The sequence below is a fragment of the Cebidichthys violaceus genome, unplaced genomic scaffold (genome assembly GCF_023349555.1).
Source record: "Cebidichthys violaceus isolate CVI_PGR_0920_01 unplaced genomic scaffold, fCebVio1.0.p SCAF_14, whole genome shotgun sequence".
Taxonomy (NCBI): Eukaryota; Metazoa; Chordata; class Actinopteri; order Perciformes; family Stichaeidae; genus Cebidichthys; species Cebidichthys violaceus.
Genome location: NW_027176307.1, coordinates 2,882,913 through 2,901,502, shown reverse-complemented (window position 1 = coordinate 2,901,502; position 18,590 = coordinate 2,882,913). Strand labels below are relative to the sequence as shown.

The 18,590-nt window shown below is 39.3% G+C and overlaps 1 protein-coding gene across 3 annotated transcripts in view; it reads right to left on the bottom strand.

The window, feature by feature from the left end:
* tbc1d32 (TBC1 domain family, member 32) overlaps positions 1-18,590 on the bottom strand; it is a 72,370-nt gene that overhangs the window by 46,894 nt on the left and 6,886 nt on the right. For all 3 annotated transcript variants that reach the window (XM_068708504.1, XM_068708503.1, XM_068708505.1), the window contains exons 12-23: positions 18,081-18,180; positions 16,156-16,293; positions 13,968-14,057; positions 12,599-12,741; positions 11,769-11,896; positions 11,049-11,250; positions 9,144-9,223; positions 8,699-8,837; positions 7,014-7,101; positions 5,758-5,876; positions 3,855-3,974; positions 3,508-3,596 (exon numbers count right to left, since the gene is read on the bottom strand). In XM_068708504.1, the coding sequence (XP_068564605.1) occupies positions 3,508-3,596; positions 3,855-3,974; positions 5,758-5,876; positions 7,014-7,101; positions 8,699-8,837; positions 9,144-9,223; positions 11,049-11,250; positions 11,769-11,896; positions 12,599-12,741; positions 13,968-14,057; positions 16,156-16,293; positions 18,081-18,180 (1,436 nt within the window). The remainder of the gene's footprint in view (positions 1-3,507; positions 3,597-3,854; positions 3,975-5,757; positions 5,877-7,013; positions 7,102-8,698; positions 8,838-9,143; positions 9,224-11,048; positions 11,251-11,768; positions 11,897-12,598; positions 12,742-13,967; positions 14,058-16,155; positions 16,294-18,080; positions 18,181-18,590) is intronic.

The following is an 18,590-nucleotide window of genomic DNA, read 5'->3' as shown; positions in this document are numbered from 1 at the left end:
AGTCCATGTTTTGGACTCTTCTGTTCTACATATGCTTTTTAAGTGTATATATTTTAACATATTGTTTACTAATAAGTGCAATGTCCTTGTGTGAATTAGCTGCTTTACTGATGCAATTCCCTCTCCTGGAATCAGTAAAGCAATATCCCTACAGTATACCGTCTTGCCATATTCCTTCAGGCTGTGGATAATCACAAAATAGAATGAAAACAGGCAGAACTCTTTTGAGGGTGATGCTGTGTTAAAATGGACGTGTTTAAAGCAATGTTTTGGGTTTTTTTGCATTCAACTGTTGAGTTCACATTGGGTATGTATTGGAGAGCAGCACCCCCACAGAAACAGTGTGTGTGCATATATATCAGCCCCTCTCTCCCTGTCCAATCCTGCCCCCACAGCTCTCCCTCCCATCTCCACGCCCCATCTTACCCTTTCTGGCTCCTCTCTCCCCTAACGAGGTCCTCAACCTTGTTACATCTAACCGCCCCACCACGTGCTCCCTTGACCCGATCGCTTCCCCTCTTCTTCAGTCTATTGCGACTGAACTCCTTCCTTTCCCCACCCACCTCATCAACACATCTCTTGTTTCAGGATGCTTTCCCACGGCCTTCAAGGCCGCCAGAGTCACCCCCCTTCTGAAGAAACCATCACTTGACCCCTCTGATGTCAAGAACTTCAGGCCGGTTTCTCTTCTACCCTTTCTATCCAAAACACTTGAACGTGCTGTCTTTAACCAACTGTCTTCCTATCTCCACCAAAACAGCTTTTTGGACCCTCACCAGTCCAAGTTCAAAGTGGGTCACTCGACAGAGACGGCCCTCCTTGCGGTGACAGAGTCGCTTCACGCCGCGAGAGCTAACTCTCTCTCCTCTGTCCTGATTCTCCTGGACTTGTCTGCGGCGTTTGACACTGTGAACCATCAAATCTTCCTCTCATCCCTCGAGGGGATGGGCGTCTCAGGCTCTGCACTCTCCCTGTTTGCATCCTACCTGACGGGTCGATCCTACCAGGTGACCTGGAGGGGGGCCGTGTCGGAACCACGCATGCTGACTACGGGGGTTGCGCAAGGGTCAGTTCTGGGCCCCCTTCTCTTCTCGCTCTACACAACATCTCTGGGTTCTGTTATTCGCTCGCATGACTTCTCCTACCATTGTTATGCCGATGACACCCAGCTGGTCTTGTCATTTCCCCCCGGTGACACCCAAGTGGAGACGCGCATCGCTGCGTGTTTGGCTGACATCTCGAAGTGGATGACGACACACCACCTCAAGCTCAACCTAGACAAAACTACTACTGTTCCTCCCGGGGAAGGGTTGCCCGCACCGGGACCTGTCCATCACCATTGATGATACCGTGGTGACGCCAACTCGGACTGCGAGAAACCTGGGTGTGACCCTGGATGACCAACTGTCATTCTCGGCAAACATTTCATCCGTTACACGCTCCTGCAGATTCCTGCTCTACAACATCAGGAGGATTCGTCCCTTCCTGACTGACGAGACGGCGCAGGTTCTCATCCAGGCTCTTGTCATCTCCCGCCTGGACTACTGCAACTCTCTACTCGCCGGAGCCCCGGCGTCGGCCATCAGACCTCTGGAGCTTGTCCAGAAAGCCGCAGCTCGCCTGGTGTTTAATCGCCCCAAGTTCTCCCACACAACTTCCTTTCTCCGTTCTCTACACTGGCTACCTGTAAGAGCTCGCATCCAGTTTAAGACTCTGGTGCTAGCCTACAGGGCAGTGAAAGGAACAGCTCCTTCCTATCTCCAGGCCATGGTCAAGCCTTACACCCCCGCCCGACCACTTCGCTCTGCTGCCTCTGGGCGATTGGTTGCCCCGTCGCTCAGAGGTCCTGGCGGCCGATCGACCCGGTCACGGCTGTTTTCTGTCCTGGCCCCACAGTGGTGGAATGAACTTCCCACTGACGTCAGGACAGCGGAGTCGCTGCCCATCTTTCGGCGCATGCTGAAAACCCACCTCTTCAGGAAGTGCTACCCTGAGCCTTCCACTTAGCACTTATTGTTTTCATACTAGCTTGTTGCACTTATTGTATTCGTATTACTTATAGCACTAACTGTTTTTCTTGTTTCTGTACTGTACTTTGGCTCTGAGTTATGCTCTGCTTCATGCTCTTAGATGCTTGTTTGGAAAAGGAAATGTACTTATGACTTCTGGTGACTAGTAGTTCTTTTGATTACCAATGTTGATGCACTTATTGTAAGTCGCTTTGGATAAAAGCGTCTGCTAAATGACTGTAATGTAATGTAATGTAATGTAATATATATATATATATATATATATATATATATATATATATATATATTAGCAGTACAATTGTATGTAAATATGGTGAATGGGCAAGTGACTGTGAACCCAATCGATCAACAACTTGGCAAAAGACATAAGCGCTGAATGAAATTTCCATTTATTTCACACGCGCTTATCACTGCACCATCTCCCATGTGAGCCAATGATGAATGAAACTGAAATCAAGCTGTGTGGAATCTTAAAACGTAGACTTTTGCTGTGTTCAGGGCCAACCATTACCACAGATTGACTCAGAATCTTGTTGGTTTAAGGAAATTATACCAATACCTCAAAATGAACACGATATGCCTTGGCTTTATTGAAATGCTACATTTAGCACATTAGTCGACCCAGGCGGAGGCACACAGTGTAGGTTTGTCAGTGAATCCATCAGGCTGGATGTCAAATGAATAGAGCATCTTGTTCCTTTCACTTGGCTTCTGGATGTTAATAGGAGTGGGCTGACTGACGGGCAGAGACTGAGCAAGTGAGTCAGCAAGGCTCCAAACAAGTCAAAGCTATTGTGATGCAGAAAGCAATGCATAGCAGCCGCCAGAGCATTGCAAACACAGCCAAGACACATATGCACCCATGTATGTAAAAAAACACATCATCTTGCACAAACTGCATTGCGTCTCCCTCATACACACTTTAAACCTTCACAATAAACCTTAGTTTAAAGCCTACTGTAACCCTTTATGCTACAATATGCAACTTTTACCGCACAGCCATAATCAAATCCCTTTCAATTATCATTTTACAGTAACGCATTACAGTATTAACTTCAACTTGTACTAGAACCTGACCCTAAATTTGAACCTTAACATAAAACTCAAGACAACTTTTCATTTTAGATTAATTTCTTTACCCCCTTAACACCCTTCTCACTTGTCTGGTCTTCATAAATATAGAACACACACACACACACACACACACACACACACACACACACACACACACACACACACACACACACACACACACACAAGCTTATTTCTCTCTTATCCAGAGAAATCCTTTCATCAGCCTTTCAAAGCTGGGTAATCAAAGTATAAAGAACCGCATGTCAGTCTGCTATTGCCAGAGGCTGAAGTGTGTGCATGTGTGTGTGTGTGTGTGTGCGTGCGTGTAGTCACCAGGTGCTAATCAGATACCATGTGCCTCCCCACTGATACTAAGTAATATGGAAAAAAATATCAATCTCACCTCAGGCCGAATGTGTGAGACTGCTCATAGTGGAACAGGGAATGAATCTTTGCATCTGAATTCACAGCAATCAGTCTGTCAATCAGATCCTGTGGAGTAAAATGAGAGTCTGTGAAAATAAAAACACAGCAGTTATGGTGCAAAAAGAAAACTGTGGATGTTTACGACGTGTAAGGTGAAAAATGTACATCAGCCTCAGTGTATTGGGGGATTTAGGAGGAGGCCTTTGTGAGGTAAAACAAATGTGTGGGTGGTGGTTGAAGGCAAAATAAAGAGCAAACATGCCCTCAAATGGCTGAAAGAAGCATTGCATGAAGTCTGGACTACAGCATGTGAAAAACACTCACAGGAATTGAGATTGGCATCTCTCTCAGGGTGTATTCACTCTTGTTGGCTAGAGGTTGCCGGCCCAGGAGCTCCCACACCGATTGGGAAGAGGAGAGCAGGTTGACAAATGACAAGAAGGACTGGAGAGACAGAAAGTGAGACAGACAAAAAGACAATTAGAGGTTTAGAGAAAGCAGTAAAAAATAAAAAAAAAATTTAAAAAAGAGGGAGATTAGAACTCAGAACTCACAATTGCTCACAACTGGGATAATTTTTTAATTGATTTGAAACTGTATTTGAACAGTGATCGGGCTATCATTGGATATTTTCATCAAGATTTAATCTACTTTTATTATACTTTCATCATAATTTGTGCCTATTGGGTGTGTGTAATATTGATTATTGGTTTTTAAACTAGCTTATAAATACAGTAGAATTGGTCAAATGATTTGCATCCCTGTAAGTTTACTTTAACATAATATACAATACAAGATACATACAAATACAAATACTAGAAAGATAGTGTGATACAAATTAGCCACTTCAAGTTGTTAACCAGGAGTTTACAGTGTATTTTGTCCATGAAGAAAATTTTAACTGTTGGAAAAACAAAGTCAACATGAAAAAAAGGATGTTTAGGGAATGAAAAGATGTGACCGCACATGAACACTTACAGTTCACCATGAAATTAAATTTGAACAAGTGAACAGAACAGTAGCCTGACAAATACTAAACCAAGTCCTCCTGCTCTCATCCCTGGATCAAGGAGAACAGAGAAAACTCATGTTAAGAAAAACAAGTACACACACACACACACACACACACACACACACACACACACACACACACACACACACACACACACACACACACACACACACACACACACACACACACACACACACACGTCTGTTTTTTTAATATTATGAAGCAATCAATAAAGCCTTTCAATAATTGCAATGATAAAAATGAATGTTTAAATATATAAAAGTATGTTTATCTGAGGTCCAATCTTTCATCTTCTTCTGCCTATTTGATGTTTCAAGTGTGCATTACAGACTTCAATATGTTTTATCATCTGCCTGTTGTGTTTTTAATGTATTCCAACACACAAATGAAATCAACACACTGAACAAAATTCTAAACTCACAAAAGGTGAAAATTCCTTCAATGCCACCATCAGAGCTAATTTGCCAAAAAGGCAGCTGTAATTACTCTGTGCTACATAATTAGTTTGTTTAGGCATTAACATCATTTCACACATTTTGATTGCACATTTTTCTGTTTGCAACAGTTCTGGCTGAGATGGACTTGTAGGTCTGACTGCATGCATGTAACCTGGCAGCTGACCCACTGCAGGTCACAGTTCACACTTCACTGGCTCTCTGTATTCACTTGGCTAGTTTCAATGAGAGAGAGAGAGAGAGAGAGAGAGAGAGAGAGAGAGAGAGAGAGAGAGAGAGAGAGAGAGAGAGAGAGAGAGAGAGAGAGAGAGAGAGAGAGAGACACAACGACTTGGCTCCTGTCAAAGGCTAGCATCAGACACACACACACACACACACACACACACACACACACACACACACACACACACACACACACACACACACACACACACACACACACACACACACACACACACACACACACACACACACACACACACACTTGAGGTTCAAATGAAAGTTTGATCCTGTCCTAGACTGAACCTCAAAATGCAGCCCAGACTTGTACCAAATCTACCACCTCCTTATGCAAGGAGGAATAATTCTCAAGGTTTGAAACACTTCCCCCAGAGTCCTGTTTGAGCTAAGACACATAAGGTTACATTTTCAGTCAATTAATTCAGTTTTATCCTACTTCAGAACATACATACTTGTATAAAGTTAGACTCACACACACACACACACACACACACACAACCTTGAGGCAGCTCCTGTCTATGGGGTCCATGGCCGTGGGCTTGGGCCGCACCACCCCGACATCTTCACTGCCGCACTCAAGAACAGACCACAGCTCTACTACCAGCGCCTGGACAAAACCTGCAACACATCATCAGTGGTTATAATATGGATTTGTTTGATCACATCTGTCTGGGTTAAATTGATCACTACAAGCAGGTTATTATTATAACCAAATGTATTTTTCATTTTATTTATTTCTTATGCAGATTATCATCTAATTGGCATTTATATGTTTATTACATGAATATAAAGTAATGAAACGGAAAGCTTTGCTATTTACTGAATTTAACTGATTGTTTAAAAATACAGTACAGCTGTTTCAAGGGCGGCTTCAACCACAGGTGCTTTCCCCGAGCTCATTCATTTTCTGTCTCCATTACTAGCAGCCATGACAAGGTTGCCTGAGGAACACCAATGTTCGCTGCTGCATCTCTTTGGCTTGTTTTTGGCAGTTTGTCATAAGCTTCAAGAAGACTACGTTTTTCATTGAGAGAGATTAGTTCTTCCCATCACAATCTCAATGTGCACGCAACACCAGCCTCAGGTATAGCCAGCTGGAAGCAGACGGGTCGCTGCAAGGCAAAATATCAAGGAAGTAAAGCAAAAAAATAGACATATATGTAGATTTCACATATGAAAAGACCCAACTTGAGCATTGTAAGCGGACCCATTGATTACTACATGTAAGCAAATTGTTTAACTAACATCGACATAGGAATGATTCTGTCCCAAGCTTTTTGATCCATAGAAGCGGTTCATCATTGTAACCGTGATCACTATAAGTGGTTTCCATTTTGTTACAATTTGACGATTCCAAATCTACAATCTAATATTACACTTACAAATTGTATCGGTTGTATGCCTCTATCTGTGTCTAAGCCTTGTTACCACCTAACTTATGTACTTTCTTTCTGGAATGTACTTGGATGTGACTTACTACGCTACTTGTAAAAGTGTTTTTGAACAAAAAAAGACATTGAAGTCTAACTCACATTTCTTGTCAGACTGTGTTAATCCTTATAAAAACCTGACTGTTAACACCTCACCTTGCTCTTTCTTCATCCACTTATCCCGTCACAATCAATTTGAAAAGCAAGTTGCTTCCTGGGCTGCTCTATGCCAACTGTGATACATTAGGGCTTGTATCCCAGGTTGTTGTTGTGTGCCAACATAATGCTGGAAAGTGTTTGTTTGCACAAGTTAGTGCTTTAGTACCTGAACTGTGCAAAGCAGCCACTCCTGGAGCAGTTGCTGCCACCTGCGTCACCATCACCCCATATCCAAACTTCTCACAGCGGCTCACCTACAGAAAACACACACAGAAATCCCATAATCCCCAAATATTTACTACATATCTATTACTTTATTATCAAAAATTAATGAGAAGTTTGGACAAGAAACTGATGATTCAGTATACAAACTCTGCTAGAATCCTGAAAAGACTCTTCATAATGTAGTTTAGCACACTGAGGAGAAATCTGATTGTAAATTGATTTTTGCGGGTGCAGGCCCTTCATTAATTACAACACAATGTCCCGACTAAAATACACAAAATATAATTACATTAAATAATCAAAGTGAAATGCCAAACGAGAGAAGCATTTACAAGAGTGTGTAAACAATGGCATTAAATGTAGCCCACGGGGGATCCGTTAAGGTTTGCCCTGAGACTCAGTGAGTGTGTCTGTGTGAGAGTTCACAATATGAATAATGGAAAATATTATGTACATAAGGCATATGTAGAGTCCAGAGATTAATAAATGAACCCCTGTGTTAGGGATTAGCAGCATGTAACTGTCTCCAGGCTACTGGTGAATACTGAACAGTCTTCAGGAAATACGACTGTGGCCTTGAGGAGCAACAAATTACCACATCTTCTGCAGAGTGAAATACGGATACTGATGACATAGACCTACAGAATGAATAAAGGCTTTAAAATGTTCTGCGTGGGTAGGACATTATAGGAAACAGAAGCCTAGAAATACTGCATGCATGCATGCTGTATTTTATTATATATTCAAATAAATACAAGTACATGTTTTATCCATAACTTATACAAATAAAACTATACAGTGTGATCTATTGCCATGAAGGGGTGTTTCTCCAAGCCAAGTGGTAATTTTACATTTGAGTTCAATAAAGATAAATGTACTTGATACAACCGTCTGCATGTGTAATTCATTTTTTTGTAATCGGGCATCCTGGCATCAGGGTTAGCTTACTGTAACTCAAGTCAATGTGGCACATTGATGTGATCAAGAGGGATTAAAAACCGAACCACTGCCAAAGTTAATTCTTTCAGGGCTTCCATAAAGGTGATGAAACAGTTCCATCACACGATATCAGCATCAATGCTTATCAGTAGTTCTGCTGTAAAGTCCCACTGTTTGATTCATATGAAGGTGGCACAACAATTATCTAGCTAACATTTAACTTGATATCTACTAGCAGTGCTTTTACAACCAAATGATTCTGTCAACATCTGGACTTCCTTACATCAGCTGGTGCAAAGCCAAGCACTTGTTGGATTGCAAGATGGGAAACTGGGTGGGGAAGGAAATTAGTACTGGTGCTACCTCAATACCATAGTTGAGGTGCCCTTGAGCAAGTAATTTAACTCCCTCACTGCTCCACTGGGGCTTTTCAGTGACTAAATGAAAAGAACCCAAAAACTAAATGCATGCAAACTGGGTATGAGGGCTGTATTGAAAATCCTCAATAGAAGCTTCAAATGTAAAAAAAGAAAGAAAAAAGAGACATTCGGTACAGCACTACTGGGTATAAATAAAAAAAAATTGTGAAGTAAAAGAAACAATTTTGAGCACTATTATTTTCTATGATGGAAATTGAAAATATCCAGTTTGTTGTGTAGCACTTTAAAGTACAGTGTTTGTTATTACCTGTAGTTTTTTTGTAAAGCGAGAGAACATGTAGGAGACACATTCATTGATGGCTCCTGTCTGCTGGAGCAGCAGCAGCCCTTTAGGAGTTGCAGCAAAGTTCAGCAGGCTGTCCAACAACGTCTCCTCCCAGATGAGCCTGTTCAAAAGTCAAAGAGAGAGAGAGTAAGCTGCAGTGCTATCTTTATAAGCTTAGTCATATTTGACAAGGAAACAAGCTCACTGTAGGAGGCTTTACATTATGAATTCCAAAAACAGTTTAGATACAAAAACAAGTATTCCAAATTAAGTGTGATAATTATGTCTTTAAGTCGCTAGACAACGGGTTGGAAAAGCATCATTCCGTGTCTTTAAATGTCCATAATCAGTCTCTGAAATAGCTGCATTATGACTAATCACTACTTTAATTCTAGGGATCTGAATAAAGTATTTAAAATGGCCTCACATGTTCTGCAGCTTCTGGGTGGATGTTCCAGCGGTGGCTCCAGGTACCGGAGTTGGAACCCTTTCGGACAAGGAACTGGTCTAGAAATAAAGAAAGAAAATGTAAAGTTTATCTCTAGTTGGCTATTTTTTCTTAATTAAAGACTAAATTAACTTAAGCCTACAGATTGATATTGGACTATAAGACAGTATTGGAACTAAGTAGTATTTTGATTTCATAAATTGTTTAACCTCACTGCATCTTTTCTGGGACTCACTTTACTCTGTAAATTGCTGTTGGTCTACATTCAGCCTTTGTCTTGTTCATATTCTCTTTCTATAGATATTGTAATATCTATTATTGATTATTTCATCATAAGAAATTACTATTTTTGCAAATTTCAGCTTGAAAAAATTATTCAAAATCTTAATGGAATAAACCTGTATTTTCAAAAATGCATACTGTATGTTAGTATTGTATGTTATTTGCATCTTTTACAAACTAAATGAGGACACTATCAGATTGAATTTATCTCCTTTACTCTGAATATTAACACTAAAAAAAGTTAACAAACCCTCTAACACCATCTGACAACATTGGAAATCAGGGTCAAAGACGTCATTCTAATCAATCAAACCTGTTTTTTACCCTGTAAACTAATTAAAATCACATGCCTCCCTCAAACTTTGGGGGCCATGTTTGTGGCTTTTTAAAGTGGGTGGAATGAGGTCAACATTGTTGTTACATTATGTAACACAACGAAAATAGCTTTAGACTTTGATTTAAGACATCATAGACAGTGCCGTGTGTGGAAACTGATAATTAATATTTAACACACACTGGAGGAAAGTTAGTAGGAAGTGCGTGAGAAAATGTTTTACAATGATTGCATACTGATACCACAATGTCTCAGAGGAGTACATTTTTTAAATAAAAGTATTGGAAAAAGGAGCGGTAATATGTGATGTGGGACTGTTTGCTGTAAATACAGATACCTAGCTGACATTAATGATGTTTCTTACCTGTGAGACGCAGTTTCACTACTTGTCTCGTTTCCTCTGTAGATGTATTATAGCAGTTATTTTTGGTTTTGGTTGCAGATTCAACTGTCTGTTTCGAGTTTTGCATTTTCAGTTTTGTTTTTCAGTACAGACTAAAGGTATTCTGATATCGATGCATTATGAGGACAAAAGTAGTATTCTAAAAATTGAATGGAGCAGATTACAATGGTTAGTTAATTCCCTCCATTTGCAAGCAGCGGTGGCATTTTTCTTCACGGCATTCATCAGGCAAATGAAACATGACAGAAGTATTCTAGGCAGTGAAACTGGTCATGGACACCCCCCCATTAGATATTCTAGAAATAAATGATTCACATAGAACCTTTATCTACCACCTTCTACAACGCTTTTTATGAGGGGGGGGGGGGGGGGGGGGGGGGGGCATTAGTCAAGCAACACTCTCCAAGAAAGGGTCTCATTTCTGGCATTTACAGAATCAGCCTGTAATAAACAATCAGCAACACCAATATTATGACGCTAAATAGTTTTTTCTAATGCTAAACTGTTTTCAAATCCGTTTAATAATTTAGTGTTTAATATGTTAAATGTTTTTGTTGCATCAATTACTTTAACTTAAAACTGCTCATTTATCAGGTGCATTTAAGAAATCAAACCTAATACTTCCCCAAATTTTAACCAGTGTTATTTATTTATTTATTTTATCTGATACCGTCACGCCAAAACCACTGAGGTCTTTTATCAGGCTATTATTTAACCACTCAAAATCTGAGGGGAACACTAAGTCACTGAGCATGTAGAATCTGAAAGTTTGAACAGTGTTATATTGAGGAATTAAGTGCAGCTACCTTTCATGTAGAATCTGAAAGTTTGAACAGTGTTATATTGAGGAATTAAGTGCAGCTACCTTTTTCCATGCAGCAGCTACAGCCTTGTGCAGGCCGTAGGGTCGGAGGACCTGCAAACCCTCACAGGTGTTGTATATCTGCCGACAGACAAAGATAAAGGCTCCACATGACGTATGAGACCCGTCGGACTCACTTAGTGAGGACAGCTCCTTCTCCAGCAGCCTGAGAGTGAACTGTACAATGACATGAGCAGGAAAGGTTCTGCAGAAGAGAGGGGAAACAGACAAAGAGAAATACGTTGACAGGAGAAACTGTACAAGAATTTCATGTGTGTAATATTAGGTGCTTTGCTTAGAAAAATGTTTAGGGAGGGGCATGTTTTAAGTTCCTTCCTTTCCTGTTTTTTAGTCATTTTCTAAATGTCAAATACTTTTGAAGTTTCAGGTTGGACAGACTGTTCAGGGTCAACCAAGTATAACAAAATATAAAACTAACGTGGGGCCACTGAGTGACCCCGAGTATCTTAAATAAATCACACTTTTTTTCTTTAGTTCTTGCTATAATGGGACTGGAGTAGATCAAAGATATAACCGCAGTGACACACCAGCATCCTCGGGTCTAATCTGCTCACTGTGCAGAGGATTTCTTTTGCAAACGTAACTCTATATTAAAGTATTCTTGCTAAGTTAAAAAAAAAAAAAAAAAAATGTATTTCATTACCATCAAAAGATACAAAAAGACCCAGTGTATTTAATCATAACTCAATTGCACCATCTCACCTCTCACTGTGGGCTACAACTAGATTCTTCTCATACAAGAAGAGAGCTAATCCTCTGTCAGTATTTGCGATGCGAGCCAGAACGTCAGCGATCAGAGTCAGTGTTGCTGCTGGAGATTTTAATTTGGCCTGCAAACCGTAGAGAATAAACAGACAAATTTAACCAACTGCTTCAGAGACGAGTAGAATCACAAGTAATATGATATTGAGTTGGAACCACGATTAAAAACATGGTTTGAGGTTGAGGTTAGGGTAACATTCTGGCTACAGACCTTGCATTTATAATGGTAAAGGCAGATGTTATGCATTTAATGTTGAGTTAGAGCTACTGCTTAGGGAAAAAAACTCATGTTAATGGAGGGTAGAATGATGACGAAAGGCCAGAGAATTTATTATGACTGAACTTGCCAAATCATCTTTAAAACTGACCATTTAACAGCAGAGGTAAAAATTAAAAAAGAAAGTATTGATTGTCTTCCTCTTTTTAATTTTGATCCTAGCAGGTTGTAAAAGTCCCTGGAACAGAATTTTGATTACTAGAAAGCTACAGACCAACATATTTGTAATATAAAAGGGTCCACTGCAACATGATAGACTTTTCAAGGATCATTGTAAGGTCATTAGAATATATGAATGTCCTTTTTGTTATTCTTAACATGGAATGCTATTGTGATGTAGTTAACCTGCTTATTGACACTAAAAACTCAATCTGTATGTGTCTGTATTCATGAATCAATTAATCTTGTTCGTGGTATGCATCTGCAAACCTATATGTGGTCTATTCTACTCACATCTTTATTAAAACAAACATGCTTAGTGCGTGTGTTTCACCTGCTGTCCATTGAGCAGAGCTATAACAGGAGCCAGCAGTGTCTCTATTACCGGGGTCTGGTAGAGACACTCTGCAGCACACTCCGTCCTCTCACACAACATCCACAGCACCTCCATCGCCAGACAGCTGGGCGACAGGGAGTCTGAACACACAAATATTTAAATGAAGTACTTGCATGTCGATATATCTTGCAATTTTTTTTCCTTTAAAACTGACATTTAACACTTTGTCGGGCTTGTACCCCATTTGTTGATATCCTGGGAATCAAATTTTGTCAAGACAGTTGTTTTGTCAGTTTTTCTAGACTGGACACATATTACATTTATACATCGTCAGTGTGAGTGTGTTTGAACTTGGATTGATGTATTTTGCTTGTATGTCCAGTATCAATCTGATCACCTTGTACACAGGTTCATACATGATTCTATGAGGACCGTAAAAGGGAACTTGAAACCAAGCAATTACTGACAATGCTTCACACTCCAATGATGGAAAATAACTATATACATTTACTCAAGTACTGTAACACAGCTCAACAGCGAGGCTTGCCACTCCACATTGTGCCATTGTCAAACTACTCTGTCGTATTTAAAGTAGTTACAATGGGCTCGATCCCATGGGCTCCAATATTAAAATGATACTTAAGGCACCGGTAACAATAAAACAATATTATAGTAAACATAATAATTTCACAACATGAAAGAAGTGATTCTGCATAATGAGTTATTTTACTTTTGATACTTTAGGTAGAGCAAGTATTAAGTATACAGTAGTTCTCCCTCCACTAACACACACATAATTCTTGAAAACATTTTGGGAATATTCATCCTCACTCGATAGTGAAATATTGCCTCCTAGAGATTTTAATTAAATTAAAATCTCAAACACATACTTAAATTCTGCACCCATCTCTGACATTATATTCTGTAGCATTATGTTACTATTTAGAATATCCTCTCACAACTGGTGTCGGTGATCTTCAACGTTGTGCCAGTAAAGTATTAAAATAAATCTATGACTTGCTCAGCGTGACTCTCTGCAGCAGCCAAAAGAGATGATCCTCATCTGACAAAGTCAAGGTAGGGGACACTATTGATCACTGGCAGGGAAACTGCTGCAGTGTAATTCAAGAGAATGAATGGGGCAATAAAGCAAGGTCTTCCAGGAGACAACCACAGTGCCGCATGACTCAGTACAAGGTTAAGAGATAAAAGATATGGTCTGAGGAATGCTGTTACGCCTCATAGGGAGGGTCACCGTGTTCCTTCAGTCCCCCGATTCCAGACTCAAAGTCTGCACAGAAAACAGGGAGGAGGCCTAAACTGTGTCATGTAGTTTATAACCGTGTGTGAGTGAGTGGGGCCCCACCTGTGTGTGAGGTGTCACTGTGCGGAGGTTTGGGGTGTTGGTACACGATGTTAATCAGGATGACTACCAGGTCTGTCAGGCTGACTGGATCTGTAACAGGATGAGATAAATAGGAAAATCAGTCTAGTCACTCATAGTAAATGGGGACAGTAATAAAAAATAGTCGATAGTGCTGGGAGGGAAATGGTCCGTCTAGTTTTGGTGACCTTGATTACAAGGATCGTCTTGCTGCTCAGTTGGCTCCAAATTTTATGTCCGGGATGAGTTTTACTATCTGGTGTGTTTAAAAATGACCTGCCATCAAAGTAAATGAATCGCATAATGTGTGTTGTAACTTAACTGAACGTAATTGCAACAAGTCAAATATACAGCGTTATACAGTATAGTATTATCACAAGCATGTCTAAAGGGGCTTTATATATATATATCATACGACACATACTTTGACATATTACAGCTGAAATTTAAAGACAATGTGTTCAGTATTTTTCACAATTTTTGGACATTTTAGAACCTTTAATTAATGATGAATCAGAAAAGTAAATGATAGTTATAATGTAAATATGACTCACATTATGTAATACATGTTGCTAAGGACAGATGATTAGTGGTTATTATCTGGGTAATCTTCTTGCAAAACAAGACACATTTCTCATATTGTAAAGAAAACACTGCTGAGGAAAACTATCCACAGGTAGGATAGTAGACTTCAGATTCTGTCTGTGACAGTTAGGTCTTACCTGGAAACATTACAAAAAGTGTCTGGAACTCTTGACACAGACCTAAATGGTGCTCTAAATGTAGAAATATGACTAAAAAGCATATTTAAATGTATTTTCGCTGGTTCCATCTGAAAGAGAGCACTGACACTTTCAGTAACCGTAAAGTTATCAAATTTTATCAAGATGAATTGAGATGAATTGTCACCGTGGCAAAGTTAGGACAAAACAAATAATAGAGAAAACATGTTTGGACAACATTTTAATAAAAAAAGCAAATAGTGGGCCTTATGATGAATATGAACTGCTCTGACGTCAATGATTTGATTGCCTCTAGACTGCCTTGGAATAAGAGTCACTAATGGTTAAAGAAATCGAGTAAAGAGCAGTGACAGCAGACATTGAGTCTGTTTTAATGGCTTACCTAGGTATCATTCACACCATTACGTAACTTTATTAGTGATTAAGATGGGTGGAGGGAACAAAGTTACTGTTAAGGAAGACTGGAGGGAGTGGCATCGTGTTTAAATGAGATCATTTTGTTAAAAAAATTACTTAGGACACAATTTCCACAGGACAATAAATCTGTTTTTCCCTTTAACTCCACGTCACTCATTTAAACCATGAGTCAATTCCTGCAGCTGCCAACAATGGACAATAAACAGGATTCAGCTCTTTACAAGTTAGACATTGAGGAAATACTTCACCCACAAAATGACCATTTGTATATCAATTATTCACCCCATGTTACCTCTTCAAGAATTGAAGGTAACTGTGCACTAATTGATGTAAAATGTTCATTTTGTGAGTGACATTCATTTAAAGGAATAGTTTGAAATTTTTAAAAAGGAACTATGCTTAATTGTGGAGTTAGATGAGGAGATCAATACCACTCTTTAGTGTCTCTATGGTAAATATAAAGCCACATGTGCAGCCAGTTAGCACAAAAACTGTACATCAGGGTAAATAGGATAAATAGCCTGGCTTGTCAAGGTAACAAAATGCCCCAACCACAACTAATGCATTGTATCTAGTTGGTTTAATCTGTATTAAAAACATAAGTGTAAAAAACAAGAGGTATGTGCTGGAATAGTTATTGGCCACATTAAACAAACAAGATATAGCACATTAACTAATGATCGTTAGAGCTGCTGATTGCAGACTGTGTTACCTTTGGACAGAGGCAGACTCACTACTTCCCCATTACCAGCTTTTGTGCTACAGTATGTTAAACGAACCCGCTGCAGAATATAGCTTCATATTTAACGGAGAGATATGAGGGTGTATCGGTCTTCTCATCTAATAACCTGCCAGACAGCGATCATCCATATTTCCTAAAAAGTCAAATTATTCATTTTACAAATCTTATACTGCTTTTAGTGAAATAGGTATGTAGGATATTACATATTATGCCCCACTTGCTTGTGACAGATGTTTAAAACTGTTCACAGAACAGTCTAGTATTGTACCTTTGCGCGTCCTCACTCTGATGGGAAAGAGCTTTCTGCCATTGGTGTAGATGAGGAGTTTACCCAGGACACACAGCGAGTGGACAAAGAAGGCATACTCCAGCTCTTTTCCTGTGTAAACACTCGTCTGGACTGAACCTGAAACATGTAGAGAAAACGAGGAACAAAACTAAAAAAAACTAAATTATGTCTTTTTCTATCCAATGGCTAACTCACTGTACAGAACATTTAGTAGTGTTGCAAAACATAAGAGAGGTTGTGAAGTGGTAGAATCAGCTTGCCTGGCCACGACTGATTAGTCTTTGTAAAGATGCTGTTTGTCTTATTCATGGGTTCAGTTGAATATGAAAACAAAAATATAAACTGAACAACTATTCATAAAACAATGAAGAATGCCCTTGTTATGATGCTGTGGCGGACAGACACTTAAAATATATTTCATATCTAAAGCTTCTGCAATAGAATGAGATTGACAAAAATAAAAAAAGACTGCAGTGCCTCTGGGTGCAGAAAATCCAAAAGAAGCACAGCTCAGAAAAAAGAAAATTCTGTTATGAGGAGTGTATCATTGACAGCGTCCCGGAGTATCTCCACTCATCCAAGACAAGGTCAATATGTTCAGTCTCGAGCAGCACAGCTGCCTTACAGCAGATAAAACACCAACACTGGCATTCCCATTTCCTCTTATAATCACTCTCATTTATAACATTTTCACAATTAAATGTGTAGCTAGATGTTTTCTGGTGCATTTTACAGTCAAATCTATAGCACTTTCAATGACATCATGCTCTTCTTCACCAAATGTACTATCCCGTACCATTTCATCAAATCAACATTGAATCATCTTCTTAAATCCAATGATTTGAAATCCTTTAACAAATTAGATTTAAAATGTTATCATCACTTCATTGCCTTTTTTGGTACATTTGCTACACTTCTTAGAGCAGCCAGCTGTTGACCACAGGAATAGCATGAAACAGGCAGCGGAAATCTGCACGACATAGCTTGTGTATGCATGTACATCAAATACTCAACAGGGTACCTTTACCGTTCGACATTTGCAGGTCACTAAAGTTATATATAACTAAAAACGGTTATCTGAGAAGGCATCAAAAGTCTAATTAATGTCCACAACTGTAGCCACAACCTACAATGAGATAAGCAGCAGAAGATATGAGATGCATCTTACACACTGAGATTTACACTCCACACAGTGGATGATAAAACGACAAGTCGGCTATTCACATGCTTTCTATATTGTTCTTTGCTAATAAAAACAGCCAGGAGAGAAACAATAAGAAGGTTTGATAAGAGACTTTCATTGAGTGTACTTTTTCAACCTTCCATCATTCTATTTTCTCTGTAATTAATGTTGTTTTGGGGTTGTTTTTCTGTTTTTCCGTTTTATATATATTAAGATGATAATTTATGTGGATATGTGATTGAAGTTAAAATGAAGTTCAGTATTTAGGTTATAGAAAGGGGTAAGACCTTCTAAGTGTTTACTTATACATATGCATGTATATGAAATAAATCTATCTAATCTAAGAAATAAATACTCAACCTTTTTCTCTGTCTGGTTTATCATTTGTTTCTCTTCTCTTCTCTCAACTGTTTTTCTCTGCATCCCTGTGTTTTAATGACAGCAGGGACAGCATGTGCGCATTAAGGAAATGGATTAAATAATGAATGCAAAGTCGAGGTACAAATACATTTAACACCCACAGGCTTCAAATGAAGCATTACTTTCTCATTAGGCTTTCACAGTAGTTCAGCCTGAGTGTATTATTTTTTGGTTTGTTTTACAGGACACATTAAATCAGCATTACTGCAAATGTGCTGATGTTTACCACAGAGAGTGAGGGTGAAAATTGGTATTCAGATATGCCTGAGAAAGGACATAAACCTGTTGAAGTTTTACTTACCAGTGCTCTGCTGCTCTGCTGACTGGGGATCAGTTGTCTCATTTGTGGAACATTCACAGGATTCACTGTAATGGGTACACTGCTGAAGGGCTGCAACGATCTGAAAATATACAAAATTAAAACAATGCATGTTATTGTGGTTTCTGCAAACACCTGATTGGTCTGAATGAAATTACGACTACTGTGGCAAATGTGGATGTTGCCATGAACGGGCCAAAGACCACAGGCTTACCTGAAGAATTCATACAGAATGTCAATGCAACCTCCTCTCATCGATCCTCTTAATCAAGAGTTTTAAGACTAGAACGGTTTGGTTTAATCTAAATCCTGTAGCATTGGAGGGAATTTTAATGCACTGCAATGCAAGAGTAGTTTAGGCTTACAGTGCCTTTGGAAGAGTTATTGACATTTACTTTAGAGAAAGTTTCAGGGGTGATTCCACAGTAAGCCTCTCTAAAGTGAGAAAGAGTGAGAGTTGAGAGGGAGGTTCAGGATTAAACAATCAATTAT